We start from the raw sequence: 19,383 nt of genomic DNA on the forward strand, positions 1-19,383 counted from the left end.
CCCATTTATCTGCTGAAAATGCAGATAGAGAATGCTGTGGTGATGCATAAACATGTGGATGACAGGAAGTCACCTGCTCCAGGGCAAACTAAACCAGTGCCTCTGGGAAATCCTAGCAGTTACTAGTTACTTTTGCAAGTTGAAAACTGGTGGTGGAAGTGAACCCCAGATTAGACAGACTATAAAGATTTAGTCCTGGAAAGCCTGACTTGCTGCCTGCTGTTCCCCATCATGGATGGGAAATGGTTCTCTCCTCACCTCTGGGGAACTGCCATCTCACCTTGAGTTTCCAGCAAATTCTGCACAACTTCTTCCAATCCAACTAGGTAAATAAATTCATTATTAGCTGCGCTGGGCAGGAAGTTCATCTCTGGAGCTGGTGGCTTTGGAGGAGGGATCTCCAGCAGTGTCTTCTCCAGCTGCTTCCTCAGTGCCAGCTTGGCTGCAGCCTGCCGGCTGGCGGGTGACTCATTGGAGCTGACAATGGAAGCAGCACTGGTGTTGGTTGCATTGGCCTGAGCTGATGTCACTGTTGTACCTTTGATTGAAGTTGGAGAAGCCTGAGAGGAAAGATAACACAGCTCAGTGACATGTGCCTGGTGGCCAGGCCACCTCAGTACAATGGGCTGTGCTGGGGGGAAAACAAGCAGCCATCAGGAGTTGGGACTCAATGAGTCCCATCAGCTGGGGATGCTCTATGAATCTATGAAGGTGTTTGGGGGGGGGAGACTGGACTGCCTTACTTCTGCAGTGACCAACAGGTCACAATACTGACATTTACTGCAACAGTGTACCACCTATTACTACATTACTCATCATCTACCCCTCTAGTTCCTCCATAAGGAACTGACTTTTCTTTCTAACTATTCAACTATTATGACTTTAAACTGCTTTTGTCCACACTATTTTTATACAGCATCACCATTAGTTGCTGAAGCAGGATCTGCAGGCTGCTCAAGACCAAAGTACCAGCCCATCCCAAGCTCTGCTTATGAGAACACTCACAAGGAACAAAGAGACCAAACACCCCAATGGACCATTCCACATCCAAACACAAAACGAGGAGGAATGAAAACCACGTCCAATAAAGCACATTCCATTTGGCATAAAGGATTTTCGTAGTGCTCACCTGCGGGATGTTGACGATCAGGCTGGTATTGGGGACGTTGGCCACACGGATCAAGCCCTGCTGGATGATTCTCTGCCCCTGTATTTGCACGCTGGGGACTGATGCCCGTGGTGCCAGCAGCAGAGGAGGTGGCCCCGTGCTGGAGTGCTGTCGGATGTTGTGGATTTGCTGGGAAGATAAAAAAAGGGGTTGACACAATGGTCAGACAGCAGGAAATCAACGTGGGGAGTGAATGGTGTGGGAAGGGGGCAAGGCAGGGAACGCAGAGAAAGGGTGGTATTTAACATTAGTATCAGAAAGGGATGTTCTGCCCTTTCAAAACGAAACAACTGGAATGTAGCATCAAAAGAGATGCTCCTATGCGAGGCCATCACACTGCAGGCTAGAGGGCTGTGCCAAACATCCAAGTTCCCACATCAAATTTCATCTGAAAGGTGTATCTGTTAAGCCTGCTTCATTTTAAAGGCATTAGGAAAGCTAATTCTCAGAATGAGTTTTTATCCATATCGGAACAGAAGGAAAGTGAACCACCGAGTGCTCTGCCTTCCCTTTAATGCTGGCTACGCAGTAGGTAAAAGGAGACCTTGTGCTACAAAATAAATCCTCATAGAACAAGGAAATATTGTTTTTCTCGATTCCCCATGAAAGTGTGAAATCCAGAAGGCCAAATCAAATAGAGCACTGCTTTCCTACTCCTTCAGTGACAGCAAAGGTGATAAAGCCCCTGCAAAGCAGCACTCGACCATGGAAGAGTAAAGGGAGTGCAGTTTGTTTCCTCTGCTGCTGCTCTCCCAGGCAGAGGGTGAAGCTGAGAACCTGCCCATCAGCTCTTGTTATAAAGCAAGCAGATGCCTCTGGTGCAGCCAGGGGAGGACACAGTGTGAGTAAGGCAGTATCCTGCATCACCACAGGGCTTCCCCGTGGCTGCCTGGGAGTGTTATGGGACAGCAGAGTAAGCATGAGCTGCAACGGTCCTTCGGTGGCAATATACCTCTATTAAGCGATGAATTATAACTACAAAGGATCCTTCCAGCTAAGCAGAATGACAGCTAAGGAAACATAAGGAAAATAAACAGAACAGATCTACCACGAAGGAAATACCTGCGCTCCTCTGACAAGAGGTGGCATTACTATCTGCGTGTTTTGCTGGGTTCCTAACTTTGCAGAGGTCTGCTGCCCACCACGAACCAATGGAGGAGGAATAACAGTGCCCGGTATACGTGTAGAAGAGGTCTGAAAAACAGAGGACAGGTTTACTTGCATTTTTCATCCTGGTGCATTTAGATGCATGCTCTCTTCTGCTCAGAGCACCCATAGAAAAAAAAGCAGTATCCAAAATGTTAGGCAGCAACACAGACATCAGAACGCAGAGCTGGGCAGGCTGTGTGCTCAGGGGTTGTTCCATCACACTCTGCACAGAGTTCCAAACATAAAGACGTCTCCATCCACCACCCCTGCACAGCTCAGCAGCTCAAGAACCACTGCACCGAGAGACACGGGGAGCCATGCTGCAACAGGAGCACGATGTGCATGAGAACAGCTCTCCTCAATGCCTGGTGTGATGAATGGGATCTGCCTTCAGCACAAGGACAGCAAAGGCTGCAGCACAGGGCTGGATTTCAGCACAGCCAGCGTTCCAAGCAAGCAAGCAAACAATGAATAGCAACTTTATGTTCTGGGGGGGATGAAGGAACAGGGGCATACACACTGGTGGCTCCGAGGAGAAGCAAAGGGCAGACAGAAGCTGGGGATGCAGGAGGCTGGGGGAGTTTGGCATGGGAATGTGTGCAAGAAGGAAAGAAAAGGGGAGAAAGAAAACCAAAAGAAGTCAAGCTAGAGAGGTCCAAAACACCACTGACCATCTTTTTTGAGCTGTGGACTCTATTACATCTTGGAAGTTTCTCATAATGCAGCCAAAGGTTTCATGCATCACTTACATTCCTGCAGAGCATGACGCAGCCTTGTCTGGAAGTGCTGCTTAGAGCAACAAAACCCCTCCACCCTGCTCACGGGGCTTTGCACATCCACCACTCCTCTCACCCTGACCCCAAACTGCACCATCCCCTGAATTAAGATGCTACACACACCGGAGCTCTCACATCCATGAGCTCCCCTATGAGGATGGGGGAAGCTTAATCCCCTCCTGTTACACCCTCCAATTGGAGACCAAATGTTCAACTCCTACACACAGGAATTAAAGAGTTTCTAAAGTCCAGCAGAAGCAGATGGAGGTGAGGTTCATTTGCCCAAACACCACAAACGAGACCGAGAAACTGAACTCTGGATCCTCAGCTCCCTGCTCTCTGCTCTGCCCATTGGTGCACACACACATAGCTGCAGTCTCACAGCCCATGTGTGGGGATTTGACTCGTGGTCCAGTTCCTCTGAAAGTGCTGTCTCCTGAGAAGGCAACTCGCCTTAAGGAAGAGGATACTCAAGCTGACAGATCGCCTCTAGTTTTATGAACAGCTCCCAAATGGAGCACACGTCCATCCTACCCGTCGTGCAGAGCACTCTATGGGGCTCTCAGATGAAGAGCTGCTATTTTCCAAGTGAAAGCATTTGCTTCAGATCAGCCTGAGGTAAATCATCAGAAATGGTTTAAATTTGGAAGTGAAGCAAGATGCCCAACTCAGAGGAAGATGGGGCTGACAGATGTCAATTCCCTCTGTCGTTTATTTCCCCCCCCAAGGCTTTCCAACATCACATTTAGTTCAGCCTCAACAGACCCTCCTCACCAGCACGTGCCATTCAGGCACCAAGCTGAAAAGTAAAACCTGGCAGCTCACTCAGCCTTCAGGTGATCATCCCGGAGGCACAATGAAATACCTGCAGCCCACAACAACAGGTTGCCACGGTGTTCCCATGACAAAACACTTTTGCCAGAGGTCCTTAGCAGCCACAACCTGCATGCACTCATCAGCGGAGCAGACGAGGCCCTGAGGATGATGAGGATAAGCTTTGGAGGGGTACCTGTGTGTGATGTCCTACCTCTATCTCCCACCCCAAGTGTTCATACACAGCTTACAGTGGGGTCTGTGGGAGCGAATGCTGGCTCTGCCTTAAGAGTTTCCACCTGGCTGTGAGCAGTGAGCTGCTGGCCTGTGCTGCCCCATGCCCTGCTTTGCTGTGTGCCCTACCTGGCAGCCTGGCCCACCCCACTGACCTGCAGGGATGGCTTGCCAGCAGGAACACTCTGCGTGCCCCGCACCAAGGGCGGAGGGGTGGCCACAGCACTCCCAGAGGAACAGGCAGGCTGGAAGAGGAAAAACCAGAAAGAAAGCAGAGGAGTGTAAGGGTGTAGGCAGAATCACAGAGGCTAAGGGAATAAAAGCGTTTACCTCCTTCGCCTTAGTAAGGGAATCTTCAAAGGCTGTGGGTTTCCCCTTCCCCCACCCCTTGCTTCCTCTGAGCACCTCACCAGGCGTATTTAAATGGAGAAGTGATTAGGCAAGTATAGATAAGGTTATGTCAGAAAAAGAACAGAGCCTATGCACCAAAAGCACAGCAATGCAGAACTCTGCTTTAGCAGCCTCAGCTTACAGTCTGCTTCAGTCTCATCCGCTGTTACAACTGGTTCCAACTAATAGGGTTTGAACATAACGAAGTGAAATAAGTTAAAGGCTTCAGTTATTAAGGTGAGGATATACCAAGTGACCCTGCTGAGTTCCAACACCCCGAGTTCAGTGCTCAGCAGGAAACTCCATGCTATGGGCACTATCACTGGCTTTATTTCTACCCCAGAAGGCCAGGAGAAAGACAGCAACAAGCAAATCCAGCCACGGAGAGGTGCTAACATCCAGCTGACACCCACACATCACCCCCTGCACAAAATCCATCCCATCGGCGCTGCACACTGCAAAGTCAGAGAGGTGAGACAGCACTGTGACAGAGCAGGAGCCCACCCTGAGCCTGCAGCTCCTGGACACAAAGGGGGAATTTCTGCAGGGGTGGGGAGAGAGGAGGAGGAAGGGCAGGGATTGGCACAGCAGATCTTGGCAGTGGGGATGGGAGCACATCCATAACCACGCTGGCAGAGTTGTTATGCAGGAGAACCTCCTCCAAACGTGTGCCAGCTCTCTCTATGCTGCTTTAAGGACGGTGCTTAGTAATCTGCAGTGTGTTCTACTCGTTAACACAACTGAGGTTACCAAAAAGGCATTCTGCTTTAGAATAGAGCTGATGGGATAAACTGCCTTGTCTTCTCATCTCGGCCAGACTGAAATGCGGCAGGAAGGAACGGTTTTAAGAGGATACATTTTAATTCACAGAGGTTTGGCAAGAAGCAAAACGTGCCGTATTCAAAAGCTATTTTCTGCTCTGCAAGTCACAGGAATCGCCACAGTCAAATCTCCTTTTTGTTCCCTTCATCCTAAGAGGGAAGATAAGGATTAGCAGGAAAAGACGTACCTTTTGAGTAGTGGTCTCCTTCTGGATTTGACTCTGCCGTAGCTTTTTCAATAGGACAAGCTTTGCTTCCTCTAACCGTAGCTCTTCTTTCAGTTGTTTGATCATTCTCTCACGTTCCTCAGGACTGCTTTTCTGCAGGGCCAGGGCAGGCAATAGAGGATGGGAAAACAGGGAGGGGGCAGAGGGAAAGACAGATACCACGCAAGTTACAACAAGAACTCATTGCCTTGTAATTGTCACGTATGTCTTAATATCACTGACATGCCTGCAATGCAGGGACACAAACTGAGGGTGAGAGAAGAGCTCGAAGGCGAAGAAATAAATTAAAACAAAGCTTTGGTAATTTCCATAAGTGAAACTAAAAAACAAAAAGGCAACTGAAGAGCCAAGAGGCAACGCTGAGTACGGGATACTGTGCCCACCAATACAAACCTGGCTTAAAAGTCAAGCCTGAAAAAGCTGCTCTTAAGAAGCACATAAAAATTAAGGGGGTGAGAGCCTGGAATGTAATAATACAGCACACGTCAGCCTCTAACAGCTGTAGAACCCCCCCTATAAACCAACTCTAATGGAGTCAGAGATACCCTGACCATAGGCTGCAGGTGGATCTGCAGGAACAGAGGACAGCCCGGGCTGAATTGTGTCAGAACAAGCAGACTCACCATGAGTGCCTCTGTGTTGGTCTCTTTTAATGCTATTTTTGTTAAACCATTCATTCTAGGGCTAGAAGGTTCGTTGTCTGACAGCACGATGACATCCGGGGAGGGGACCCGCTTCTCTCTCTTTATTTCACTGCAAATCAGAAGAAAAACAGAGAATGAGTTAATAAATACAAGTGAACAAGTGCCGCGTGCTGCACGGTGTGACTTACAGCCTCCTGATACACTATTCCCATATCTCTCAACTTACTGCCTCCTTAATGGGCTGCAAGGAAGAACCTGACTCCCCTTCTCTTTTTCCTTTCCTAATGGAAGGGATTTCGTATTCTGACCTCCCCCACTCAGGCTACTTACCCAAACCTTAAGGAAACAGCTGAAACAACTCACACACAGTCACCTACCTACGTTTGAGTTATGACATCATTTTTCTACACCTCTCACCCCTCAGCTCCATGAGAAGGAAACACCAAACTGCATTAAGAAACAAATAAAAGGGTCGGGGAGGACGTGACGTGCAGATAGCAGAGCTGCTCCTTCACCACACATTCCTGAGCAGCTGGGAATGAACCCAGCCATGCATTGGGGGGTCACTATACAGGGATGGCAGGAACAGATCCCCTTTGGTGCCATGGTTTGGGATCTCACAGCACAGTTTGTAGTGCTGGGAGCAGGGAGGTTTAATAGGAGCACAGCACAGGGGACAGAGCAGCACAAAGAGCGGTGACGGCGCTTGCGAAAGGGCTGACAGCAGGAAGAGCTGAACGTACACACAACGGCTGTGTTTTGTTTTCCTTGAAACCCAAAACCAGAAGTAGGAACAATGAAGTTTACACTGCGAGCCTTCTAAATTTGTGGTGAGTTATGCATTAGGAAAAATGCCTAGAGAGCTTGTAGCAAGTAAGGCTAAGCAAATATTGAAGCGTGGCTTGCACTACTCACAGGTGAGAGATGTGGCACATAAACTTTCTGCCTCTTCATATCAGCTAATTACCCCTCAGATTAAAGAATGATTTCCAGGCTTTACTGCTACTCCACATATATCAAAGATCCAATAGTTAACCCTTATTATCTTATTTAGAGATACGAAGGATATTCACGCTGAGCAACATCACTGAAGAGCTGCACATCCTGCAGACCCCATTGGGAGACCCACAGCAGATTGGGAGCCACGTCTGGGATATTGCAAAGCCAGGCAAGAACACTGCACGGAGAGCTTTAAAAACGCAATTTCCACGTTAGGGAATGGGATTATAAAGGGAGAAGTGTCCTCTAGAGGGCACAGCGAGCCAGTAAACCCGACTCATTGAAACTCTGAGGGCTTCCAAAGCAGCAGTGGCACAGGTGAAAGGTTTCCAGTGTGTTCCTGTACCTGGTGGCACTGAACTGGCTGCCGGTGCCCTCGGATGGGCTGTAACAGAACAGAGCCTGGTGGTGGGTGGCAGTGGGCAGTGTGTGCCATGGAGCAGCAGCATCTGTGGGTCCAGATGTGGGGATGTGGCTGCCGCCCTCTGCCAGCCTGAGCTGCTCCAGGTGGGAATCCAGGCCCTCGTGGCATCCACAAACTGAGGTTGGTGTAACCACGGGGATCTAAGGGGTGGGTGTATGTGCCCCAAAGCACCCAGTTCTGGACCCCATAGGATCTTGTTGCCTGCTCCAGCCTTCGAGCTGACCCACATGCACCGCAGGGATGGGGTGGTGCTCTGGGTCCCTCCCAAACCACAGCACTCCATGGTTCCATGGCTCAGAGCACAAGGAGAGCAGAGCAGCACCACCGGGCAGCAATGGCTGCAGTGACACAGCAGAGCGGTGCTGTCACCCACAGGTCCTCTCCCACCAGCGCTGTGACACTCAGGATTGGGGCTCTGACATTGAAACAAGCAAAATAAAAGGGAAAAGTCCCATAGAGAGCCACTGTGCTACTGCTGGGCTCCTTGATGTGTTGGCTTCTGGATACCTTGGGAAGGAAACACCATAGAGAGCAGCACGGCCAGGCTGCATGCAGCCATAGAGATCTCCATTAACAGCAATGTGCTCACAGCACCTTTGGGAAGAGGTAATGGGAGACAAGAGAACATCCAGCACCAACACAACTCCAGGCAGTGCTACATCCAAAGCAAAGCAGCCCTCTGACCACGTCCCATCTGCACAGAGAGGGGCAATGCCTTGAATACAAAGCTCCATCCCAAAGAGGGGGATATCCCAGCAGCACCACCCACCCGACACTGAGCATAGCCAACCCCAGAGCAAAGCCTTGCAAAACAACCCTTTTCTTGACAAAAAGAGCTAAAAAGAAGTACAGAGTTCGCCCCTCTCTTCCTTCAGCCTGTGTGTAAAGCAAGAAATGGAAAGCAGATGTTTCAAAATGGGAAAGACAATGGGAATATCAGCACTTTCAGAACAAATGCTGCCACCAGCGGTTAATAACTTGGGATGGATGCCCTGGTACCGTGACCTTTATCCTCTGAAGCCATCAGACATGTCCCTTCAGCTAAATAAAGGCATAATTCTATTATTCCCCCCTTCAGCTTTCATAAACGTTGCTGTCTCAATCAAGCCGGGCTGTATACAGGAAGATGAAAGCAGTGCTGCTGCCCCTATTTAAGCATCCCCCAGCAATAAACCATGGCTGAACAGAGACCTTGCAGAAAGCCTATATAAAGCAGTGAGCATTGAGCACCAGGTCACCAAATACCCCAAGGAAAAGGGCCCTGTTTCCTCCCATTCTCTCTTATAACCCCCCAGCAGAAGGATGCATGCATCATGCTGTTTGGAAGGAGAGCATCCTTCAGAGCACCACAGTGACTCCGGATGAAAATAACCCAACAGAACAAAGCAGAAAAGCCACATTCCCTTGGGGATGCTGAGTTGGTGATGGGAAGGAATAGAGCCAGGTGGCTGAATGTAGCCTCATAGCTCTGCCCTCCAAGCTGGGGTGGAAAATGACCAATGAAGGTGTCATGTTGGAGCTGATATACCTGAGGGTGTGTGGAGATGGACTCAATGCTGTGACCAGAATCACCATCCATGAGACTGGAGTCTCAATGATGTGTTAGCATGGCAAATAAAGCTGTGATATTAACACTTAACAGAGGCACCCAGAGCCCATAGGCTCTGCTAAGGTTCATTTCAGGGGGGGATGTCAGCCATGGAGCAGCTCATTGAGCTTCACTGCTTTCATGGGAGAGCTCCAGAACCACAACGCCTTTACATTGGTTCCTACCAATCCAAAAACAGGGATGTGACACAAAATACAAGCTGCCTTTTGCAAACTGCATCTTCTCCACGCTCTGAAATGCTCTTTAAAAACCCTCCCCCAAAAATAAATAAAGTAAAATCGATGATGAATCCACTGAGCATTGAAGTTATGGAACTACTGACCTGAAACATGGAAAGCCCAGCTGCAAAGCTCCAGCCTGCAAAGTGCTCTCCCAACACACTGTGCCCAGCAGCAGGTAACTGTAGGAGGCATTGCAACCATTGCTCAGCCGAAAAGCTTCATCTACATGAGCAAATATGCAACAGTTTTGCCTCAGTCCATTCAGCAATCTCTTGTATACTCCCATCCAAAAATATTTGGCAGGGAAGGAAGACAAACAAGGCAAGAACAAGCAATGCAGTGGGGAAAAGAGAACTCTTTTTTCTGGAGATGCATCCACATGAATCAAAGGGGGTTGTGATGGATCAAGCAACCACGGTGCGCAACCGAAGCAAAGCAAACTTCATTCCTTTCCTGCCCTTCCTCTGAACATAAATTAAACTTTAATCAAACCATCTCTGCATTTAAAACACAGCATTAAAATCCCACAAGAAACTACTTCTTTATTTTATTTTATTTTTTTTAAAGCCAGGCTATAAACCAAAAGGAACGAATGAAAAAAAACCCAAATCCAGAACCCAAAAGTCCAACTCTCAGCCTCCAAACCCCATTAGGAACACACAGGGCATGATGGCGAAGCCAGCTCACACACAGCTCCCCAAATGCTTCTCTATAGATGTTATTTTAAGTCATACCATTCAACACGTGAAAAGATGGTTGTTCTGGGGGTCCAGAGCAAGGCAGAACCTTCCCCCCCCCTTCCCAAGCACACGTAATATAACCAGCAAGATTGTAAACTATAAATAAAGAGCTGAGATGCTGCACTGAATACACCAAGCTCAGGGACACCCAAAGTCCTCGTCCTCCTCTTCCTCTCTGTTTTCATTGAGGCAGACAAGCTGTGGCTTAAGCCAATCCAGCTCATATTCCACTTGGAGAGGCCAGAACTCAGGGCTGTATTTCCTACTTCTATGGGATAGAAGGACACAACAGAAAGGTGCAGGCAATTGTGGTGGAATATAACCCAAAAGTGCCAAATGGGGGCTGGATGGCTTAGCCAGGCTTCTGTTTCAACTGGAAGGAAAACCAGGACTCTGCATAAGACATCACAAGGAACACAGATGTTGGTGGATGAGGACAGGACTGTGCCCAGCAACATCACGACGTCCACCACTGCTTACTGTGAGCTGGATCATCACTGCAGGTGCCTCTGGTTTGTTTCATCCAACTCAAGAGATGCTACAATCACGTTATAAATTATATATATATATATATATATATATATATATCCATTCCTCCAGCCCCTGCACTGATGCACAGCAGTGCATTCCAAAGCAAAGCCCTTCACACAGCACATTACTGAACCAGCCCACTGCCAATGGTCCATGCCCTTATGAAGAGGGGGGAGCTCCTAGGCCAGCCCTGCAGCACAGGGATGCTATGCAAAGGAGCAGGCTTGGCTTTGGCCTGGCATGACCTCCCCAAAGCCTTCCACCACTACAGGCTTCCTTCTGTTTCTTCTGGCATCAGAACATGAGCTCCACAACCAGATACTATTTTTAAAGTTCAACTTCAAGGTTCAAGGAAAAAAAAAAAAAAAAAAGGAAAAAATATATATATTTGAAGCAAAAAACCTATTTTTTTAAAGTTCAACGCTGAGGTGTTGCTAGGTCTGTATTTCAAATCTTGACCAGAAAAACCAAATGATTTCAGAAAGATCATCCATCCTATCAGCTTGACGTCAGCTGCACCGCGATTACTGCTGGGCCACCTTTTCCAAGGAAAATATTATGTTTTCAGTTCTAAAAGCATTAAAGGAAGTTTAAAAGCCAGAACCCCATATATCACCGCGCATGAATTGACCCAACCCAGAAGCTGGTAGTAGCTCAGTCACTTCCAGCAACAGCTTTTATTCATCTGCTCGCAGAATCAGCTCAGCTACTTTGAAAATAGGGGTCTTAGGAAAGCTGAATGCCTCTGAAGATCAAAGGTTGGAGATACGAGTCCCTCACTTCACAAACACCCTTATGAAATTAAGATCCACCTTCCCACAAACACTGATTGTGCTCTTATATATGCGAGGGATCAGATTCATCCAAGCTTCCCCCCGTATCAAAGCATCTTCAGGCAGCCCTGGGAGGTATCTGCACCCTGTGCCACGTCTGTGCTCCTGTTAAGAACTTCATGCCAACATCCCAACTTACACACAGTACTCAGAGTTCACCCAGAGCACCACAAAGTTCTTAATTATGTTTATTATAATTAACTTTGTGGACTTGCTTTCAGAACGTCTCCTTTTTGTATGGGGGAACCTCTTCTCCCTTTGGACACGAATGGAAATCAACACTATCCCTGGATAGTGGCAGAGATGTCCTCATCCCAGCTGGGTTGGTGGCTCCTTTGGGAAGCTCAAAGTGCAGCTCCTTGCTCCCACCTTTGCAGCACACAAAGCACACAGACACTGGCACACACACATATACAAAACAGATTCACAAAGAGCACGTGCACGTGGGGGCAAGTACTGCAATAAGAGAGTGAGGATACCCGACTCCAACTTCTTAGCTTTCAGGTAGGAGTAATTCTTCAAAAAAAATCACAGTGTGCATACTTGCATTAATTAGCAGCCAGCAATTATGCCAAAAGATGCCTTGAAGAGATTGGCTCCTATCAGCACAACACACTGCATACGACATGGGAACCACCAGCTGCCCCAGTAGCTTCTGAGCAGGACAGGAGCACTTTGCAGACATCAACTCCAACAACCTGAGCTATTCACTGCCCTTTTTGCAGCAGGTTTGTGGGGAGCTGATGGCTCTTTCCTCAAGCAAACTGATGGAGGAGGTCTTCACAAAACCAGAAGTGATTTCTGCATAGAGCTGCTGTGGTCTTTGCTGCTTCTGAAGCATCAAAAGTTGGGAGAAGTTTACGGGTGAGTTGCCATTACACATCAAAGACATTGGCCTTCCCAGCAGCACCCCTCCTCCCAGTAACTCCCTCGCACTTGATAAGAATCTCATGTTTTCAGTTTCACATCTCAAATCTGCACTGCCGTAATACCTCACAACCAAGCAGATGCAGATTCATTAACATTGAGAACTGTTTAACCCATTCTGCACGCAGGCAAGCCACAGTCCTTATACTGTTGCTCTAATGGGACTGGGAATAAATGAGCCTCCTGACTTCCTGCTCATCACACTGCAGCATAAAGCAAGCAAGGTCTTTGTAGTGACCAAGCTTTTATCCTGCTATGGACAGAATGCGGGTGGGATGCAGTGAAATCAGGCCATAAAGCGATGTCCCTCCATCAGGAACACCTGATTCACTGGTGTGACATGAGTATGGGTCAAAGGGAACCTGTGCCAAAGCAAGGAGCAGCTCTGAATCCGTGCTTTGAGATGTCAGTGTTCAGACATGGAAGGGATGTTGGCCTTTCAGGGAAGCACCAAGAACCTGCGCTACATAGAACTGCTGCAGAAGGGTGCTGGCATTTCACAACACCTCCCAGTGTTGGAATCCACCATTTACTATAAGAAACTCTGACTTTATCCACACACACAGCTCTGCCAGGAGGAATCAAGCCGCAATTCAAACTCCTCTATTAGGGCAATTACCACCTATTATTTTTCCTGTATCAGAGCTCAATTAATACAATCCTCTGAATCTCAATCAGTGGCTCAAAGTGCCAAATATCCTCCTTATAGCCTGTATGTTCTTCTCTTCAGGACAACACTTCTTTACCCAGCTGCTCATCACAGAAAACACAGCACCAATGTGGCATAGAAACAACTGGATGCCACAGCAGGAGCCAGAGCTGCAGTTTGCCCTTCAGATTCCAGCTCCTGTTAACCTTAAGGCACAAGGAGCTCCTTCCCAGTGCCAGCCAAGCACATCTCACCACGCAGGGCCCCCTCCCCACTCACCTTTTGGAAGTACTCATATCCACGGGCTCATCTCCCGTCTGAACCTCCACTTTAATGGTTGCTTTCACCTCTCCGCTTTTTAACAGTCCTTGCACTTTTCCAGCTCCGGGATCTGTTTTGATTTTCATGTCTCCTTCAGCACTTAGTTCAGTTCCTAACAGTCCTTTCTCCATTTTTAGTTTCTTGCTGTCCACATCGTTATGCGGTACCTCGCGTTCTAAGGCTCGTTTCTGACTCCGTGTCCTGCATGCTTCCTCTGTCATTGTGAGGCTCTGGGGGAAGAGAGGAGATACAAACGAGTTAAGAGCTTGGCAAAAAAGAAGTTAAGTTGGACAAAACACCTTAATTTCAAAACAGGGCAAAGTACGGCTGCGAAAGAAGAAGTTCTGAAAGAGCCATAAAAGTTTTGCTCGCTCGCCCTATCTGCAACACACATCTCAGACTGCAGCTATTAAACACCCGGCATCATCGCCCTGCTGCTGCTTTTTGACGTGAAGCAAAAACAAACTGCAAAGGTAAAAAAAAAAACAACAAGAAAAGAAGCTCAAAAGCTGAGTATCAACTATGAGCAGGAACTGTAAGAGCAGCAGCGGGGAACACGCAAACCCCCACCACCAAACAAGTTTGGAGCTCTCCCAAGAAGCAGGAAGAAGAACGTATGGATTTGCCTGACATGCAAATAAGCATAATTACAAAATTGGAGATTAGGATCAGGCTGGGAGCGTTGCCACGTCTCTCCCATGACCCAAACCCAGCTGTGGGCTTCGGGACCACCACGCCCTGCATAGGAAGCCCTCCATGCTCCTGGAGAACCACAGCCCCTCCTTGGAGGAGAGGAGGGCCGTGCAGGGGGCAGCACGCAGAGCTCACAGCCGTGGGCATGGCACCGGGCACCGGGTACCTGCGGACACCCCTCGGACGCGGAGCTGAGTCAGGCTTTGATCCCATGACATCACTGGGCTCCACATGACCCTTCCCAGGATGCAGCCTGCGAGACAAAGCACTTTCCAGAAACCAGTCTGAGCCGGCAGCGGGCGACCCGCAGCAGGGCTAACCCCAGCAGCATCCACACCGCTCCTCCTCCTCCTCCTCTTCTTCCTCCACCCACCCAGGGCTGGCACAGAGCTGGGGGAGCCCTCCCTCCCCTCCCTAATTAATTAATTAAGAGTCCCTCCCATCAGTTTCCCCCTCCTTCCCCCCCCCTTCCCCTCTGCTTTTTAGACTGGATTTCAAGAGCCAGGCCGACGCACAATAGTTGGACCAAGTCTTCCCAATGTTTTTAGCAGCGAGATTAACATAATTACGCAACGTAATTAACCTCTGCTCACCCCCCCTCTCCCCTCCACCTCCCCCATTATCCACCAATGTCACCCAGGCACACTGAAACTGCAGTCTGGATGCTCTGAGCCCTGTATGGTGACCACAGGTTTCTCTGCTTGCTGTTATATGATGAACTTCTGCTCAGCCCAGTGCTGCTGGACTCAGAGCCGGGCAGGAAGGTGTCAGTGTGTCTGTATGTCTGTCTGTGTGTCAGGCTGAGCTCAGTGCCCAGCAGCAGCACAGCAGCTCACACCCAGCTCCAGCCATGCAGACAGCAAGGCTGCTCCTCACCCCCAACAACCCGGGTAGGAATTGCAGATCTCACTGCTGTCCATTCAATGCAGATGGACCTGAAGCCAGAGCTGCATCCAAGGGTCACCGGGCAGCTCAGGGACAGCAGGGTTTGCTGTTATCACAAGGCTGCTCTATCACTGCAAAGCCTCCTTGGGAAGACAAGATGCTGCCACTTCTATTCCTCTGTTACCCCCAGTTTTGATTGAGATGGGCAATTTCAAGCTGTACTGAGAGACTCCATCTCTACTGCATGCCACAGGTCTAAACCCTGCACGCACAGCGACACTCAAAAACAACACACCATCAAAGTTCTACAGGGGATGGAAAAAACAGGTAACGAACCACAACCCCCCACATTATACAGCCATGCTCACAGCAGCTCAGCTGTGCACAGTGGGGCAGATCCCAATCAGCATCCATGGGGTGAGCCCTACCACCAGCACAGGCTGCATGCAGCACATGCACCTTCCCATCCTGCTGTAGGATCCCCAGGACAGCACACAGCAGCAAGGAGCCTTTCCATTTTGCAGAGGCAATGAGAAGGCAGCAATATGGGATAGCAATCGTTAGGGAGAAGATGATGGATACACTGGGACTGCATCTCCACCTGGGTCCTGCTGGGTGGGCACAGATCAGCAGCTCACAACACCCAAACCCTATAAAGGACAACACAGCTTTGGAAGCCAGCCCCCAAATCCCCACTTCTGCTCCTCCAGCTTTCAGAGGCACCGAACAGCACAAGGGGCAGGCAGCATTGACTCCACCTTCCATTCTATAGGAGGAAAGGTAGGTAAGAAATGATGCAGTAAATTTCAAGTTTTTATGGGAGGTTCTGCTCTTTATTACAGCAAATAGCACAGCTCGGAGCTGAGCGCTCAGGACTTCAACAGCCAATTCTCAGCTTTAAGTGCTATTGCTGTAACAGATTAACTCCTACCATCAATTCAAAGGCAGTTTAGCATACAATGCTTTGCCCCAAAGCCCTCCCTGCTGTTCCACTGCCCTCTGAGCACATTGCCAGCAGCCAAAGCCCAAACCTGTGCTGAGCTCATGGCCTGGGAAGCACCGTGAGAGGCAGCGCCTGCTGCTCAACTGCTGGAAAAGCTACAGGATGGGGGAAAAAGGAAGGTCCAGTTTGAGATGTGGGGAATCAATCACTCTGTGCCAGGTTTTCTAGATGTTCATGTGGCCCAAACCAAGCCGGGCAGTCCCAGCATGGCACTGATGGCACTTGGTTATTATAATATAGTGATGGGAAACAGGGTTGAAGTGAGGACCTGAGGCTTTGCTGGAGCCCCAGCAGCAGCAAAAGGAGCAGCACTGAGCAGCCCAGCCCTGCACCATTCACTATTCAGCAGCCAAAAACCAAAGAGCAGCAGCCCTCCTTTCCAGCATCAAAAGTGAAGGGGAAAACAACAAAAAGAAGGGCACTTACAGAAGAGGAAAGGGAAGGTGAAAGCACATGCAAACCAACAGCCCTGGGTGAGAAGCAGCCAGAGGTGGCTCCAGCTACTTTCTAAGTGCAGCTGATCAGAGCCCAGAGATGCTTTAGCATGAGCTTCGTGCTGGGCTGTTTCTTGGTGTGCCATAGTTGTTGCATGGCTTTTTTGCTTGTCCATTTCCCCTGTACACTCACTGATAATTAAGGCAGAAGCCAGATCTCCTTGGTAAAGTGATGATCCCTGTGTGTAGCACTGCATGAAGGTGTACTGGGATCTGCGTGCCTACACGGGCACACGCAGGACTTTACAACCTGGCTGTATAAACCTCACAAAAAAGTAGAATTCAGGGATCCAAACTAAGATCCGGATGATCATTAGGATATATATCTATTTTTTGCAAAGAATGAATGAATACAGGATAAAAACAGCAGGCTGATACAAGGGAGAACCCCAACACCTGCCTTCACCTGGGCTCTTGTGCCACCCTGGGGCTGCGCTCCCCACGGCAGCACCCCAAAGCAGTGGGGTGGGGGGCAGCGGGCGCCCTGCTGCCAGCCCACCAAGGGTTAAGCCCTGCCATTTTGGTGCCATTCACCGATATGTCCATTAAGGGTGTTACATAACAAAATGGCAGCCCTTAACCCTTTCCTTACCGGCTGCCACGCTGCCGAGCTGTGTGCCGACGCCGGCCAGAGGCGCTCCCAGGCATGGTGGCCCCGACCCCGCTGTGCATCAATGGGATCGTTTCCCTTTGCAGGGAGCTTGCAGGGGAAGATAAGCAGCCTCACTCAGCGCTGCTGGGAGAAGCTGAAAGCCTACAGAAGTTTCCTCTGTGCCAGGGCACGAGGGAAGCACTGCTGGGTGCGGGGATGGCAGCACAGCAGTGGATCTACGGGGCTGCAGCAAAGCTGAGCTGTGGGGCAGGGGAGCACCATACAGCCCTATGGCAGCACCATACAGCACCATACAGCACCATACAGCACCATACAGCACCATACAGCCCTATGGCAGCACCATACAGCCCTATGGCAGCGCTCAGCACCCACAGGACCCACTGACAGCCCTCCAGCACAATGCTGTGCCCACAGCATCATCCCACATGTGACCGAGCGTGTTTGCTATTAGCAGACAGATGCCGAGGCTCTGAGCACTATAAGCCCTGCTCTTGGCCAGGCAGGAGAGCAGAGGTCCTACAGCACAAGGAGGCACTGCTCTGCTTTGCTTTGCTTTTGTGTCAATGCACCTTAAGAGAAATCACTATTTACGGTACAGCTTGGCTCTGTTTGCTCACAATAATGATTAAAGCACGGGATTCAGAGCACTCCGTGCACCACAGCAGGCACAATTCCTAACAAAGCTCTGCGTGCCACAGACGATAGCAAAGAGAACTGCATGGATGTGGAACGGCCATGGCCTGAGAGGTCAAAGTGATCTGCTGGTGTTTGGTGAGGACCACCGAGAAGCACTCAATGCCAAAGTGATCTTAGAAAGCACGTGCTTCTTTGTATTAAATGCATGGCCACATCTCCTGCGCTGCTCTACCCCCACAACAGCATCACTGTGTCCAATGGGAGCAGCACACAACCCGACCTCACCTCCCCAGCCCCATCAGCCCTCACAGATACGAGCTGATGATTCAAAACTGTTCATCCACCATTCATTTGCACTTAAAAAATAAGACCTACCGCAACATCCACCCCACGTTCACCCAGTATTAACTACTATCACACCCATAGAAGGGATGAGCAAACCCGGATGCAAAGGACGGCACCAAAAGGAAGACCTGGGCAATGCTGGGAGCTCTCTTATTCTCCACTTACTCACCCCGTTCTTTGATAAATAGCTTTAGAGTTACATCAGTGTTAAGGCCACAGCTCGGGTTCACAGTGTGCACTCAGAGGGTGCTGCCCACAGCCACCGCGCGAAGGATTTGCTTGACCTGAATTCTCCCCCAAGTTTTATGGATCTATTTTTGTCTAGAAACCACTGGGCAGGAAGTCTGTTAATGACTACGTCTGGGCTTTGTATTACCAAAAGAAAAAATAAAGTTACCAAGATTCCTCAGAGCAGAAGAGCAGTTAAATACAAGCCCTGATCGGGGCTCAGGAGGGCAGCGTTCAGGCAATGAACTGAACCAAAAGGAGACAGCATTCGTGTGCACATCTCTGCTGCTTCAGAGCTGCACGGCGGGCGCTCGGAGGTTGATTACTCACTGATCCAGAGAGCAGATTAAGAAGTTTCCACAACTGTGGTCAACATGTCAAAGCGTGGCACAGCGATGCAGTGACTCTCACTGTTACTCCCACCCCCTTCACCACCAGCTGACGTCACATAGAGGGTGTTGGTGTGACATCACTTGGCCCTTCCCTACCCATAAAGGTGGTTCTGTGCTGCACAAACCCAGGCTGAGCTCTGAAGCTGACCACACAAACCATCTATGAGCAGTGACACCAACACCTCCTCTAGGTGAGCAGCACCAGCACAGGACAGCCATTCCTAAGGGCACCACTGCAGAGCTATAGGGCAGCCACAGAAATCTCGTTTCCATTCACCACTTCACTTCTGGGGGTTGCACAAACGATCGAGATCTACACGGGTCTCAAGGGAGGAATTTCTGTGCACTTGCTATTGCCTCTCCTCTTGTTCAAGACCGAAAATACTCTGCAGCTGTTGTGAATGCCCAGCTAAAAGGAAGCGAAACTCTTCTGTCTGCCCATCAGTGAACTATGGGGAGGTACAAATTTTGGAGTGCTGGTTAAATCTTAAGTGAAAGGTGACTTTTGGTTAAGGCAGAGTTCAATACCCGAGCTCTGTTACAGCCAGCTGAGGCAGCAGAACCACACGATGCCAATGACAGACCCACCCCCCCCCCCCCCCCCCCCCCCCCCCCCCC

The 19,383-nt window shown here is 49.5% G+C and overlaps 1 protein-coding gene across 10 annotated transcripts in view; it reads right to left on the bottom strand.

Annotated features, from left to right (window-relative positions):
- The window catches only part of GATAD2A (GATA zinc finger domain containing 2A), a 36,771-nt gene that overhangs the window by 4,065 nt on the left and 13,323 nt on the right, over positions 1–19,383 (bottom strand). For 5 of the 10 annotated variants that reach the window (XM_015886248.2, XM_015886247.2, XM_015886249.2 and 2 more), the window contains exons 3-9: positions 13,435–13,706; positions 6,202–6,331; positions 5,540–5,671; positions 4,296–4,385; positions 2,231–2,362; positions 1,130–1,297; positions 281–560 (exon numbers count right to left, since the gene is read on the bottom strand). In XM_015886248.2, coding sequence (XP_015741734.1) covers positions 281–560; positions 1,130–1,297; positions 2,231–2,362; positions 4,296–4,385; positions 5,540–5,671; positions 6,202–6,331; positions 13,435–13,697 — 1,195 coding nt within the window. In that variant the 5' untranslated portion in view covers positions 13,698–13,706. The other 5 variants (XM_015886256.1, XM_032441033.1, XM_015886252.2 and 2 more) reach the window with 4 other exon arrangements.

This window comes from Coturnix japonica, chromosome 28 (genome assembly GCF_001577835.2).
Source record: "Coturnix japonica isolate 7356 chromosome 28, Coturnix japonica 2.1, whole genome shotgun sequence".
Lineage (NCBI taxonomy): Eukaryota > Metazoa > Chordata > Aves > Galliformes > Phasianidae > Coturnix > Coturnix japonica.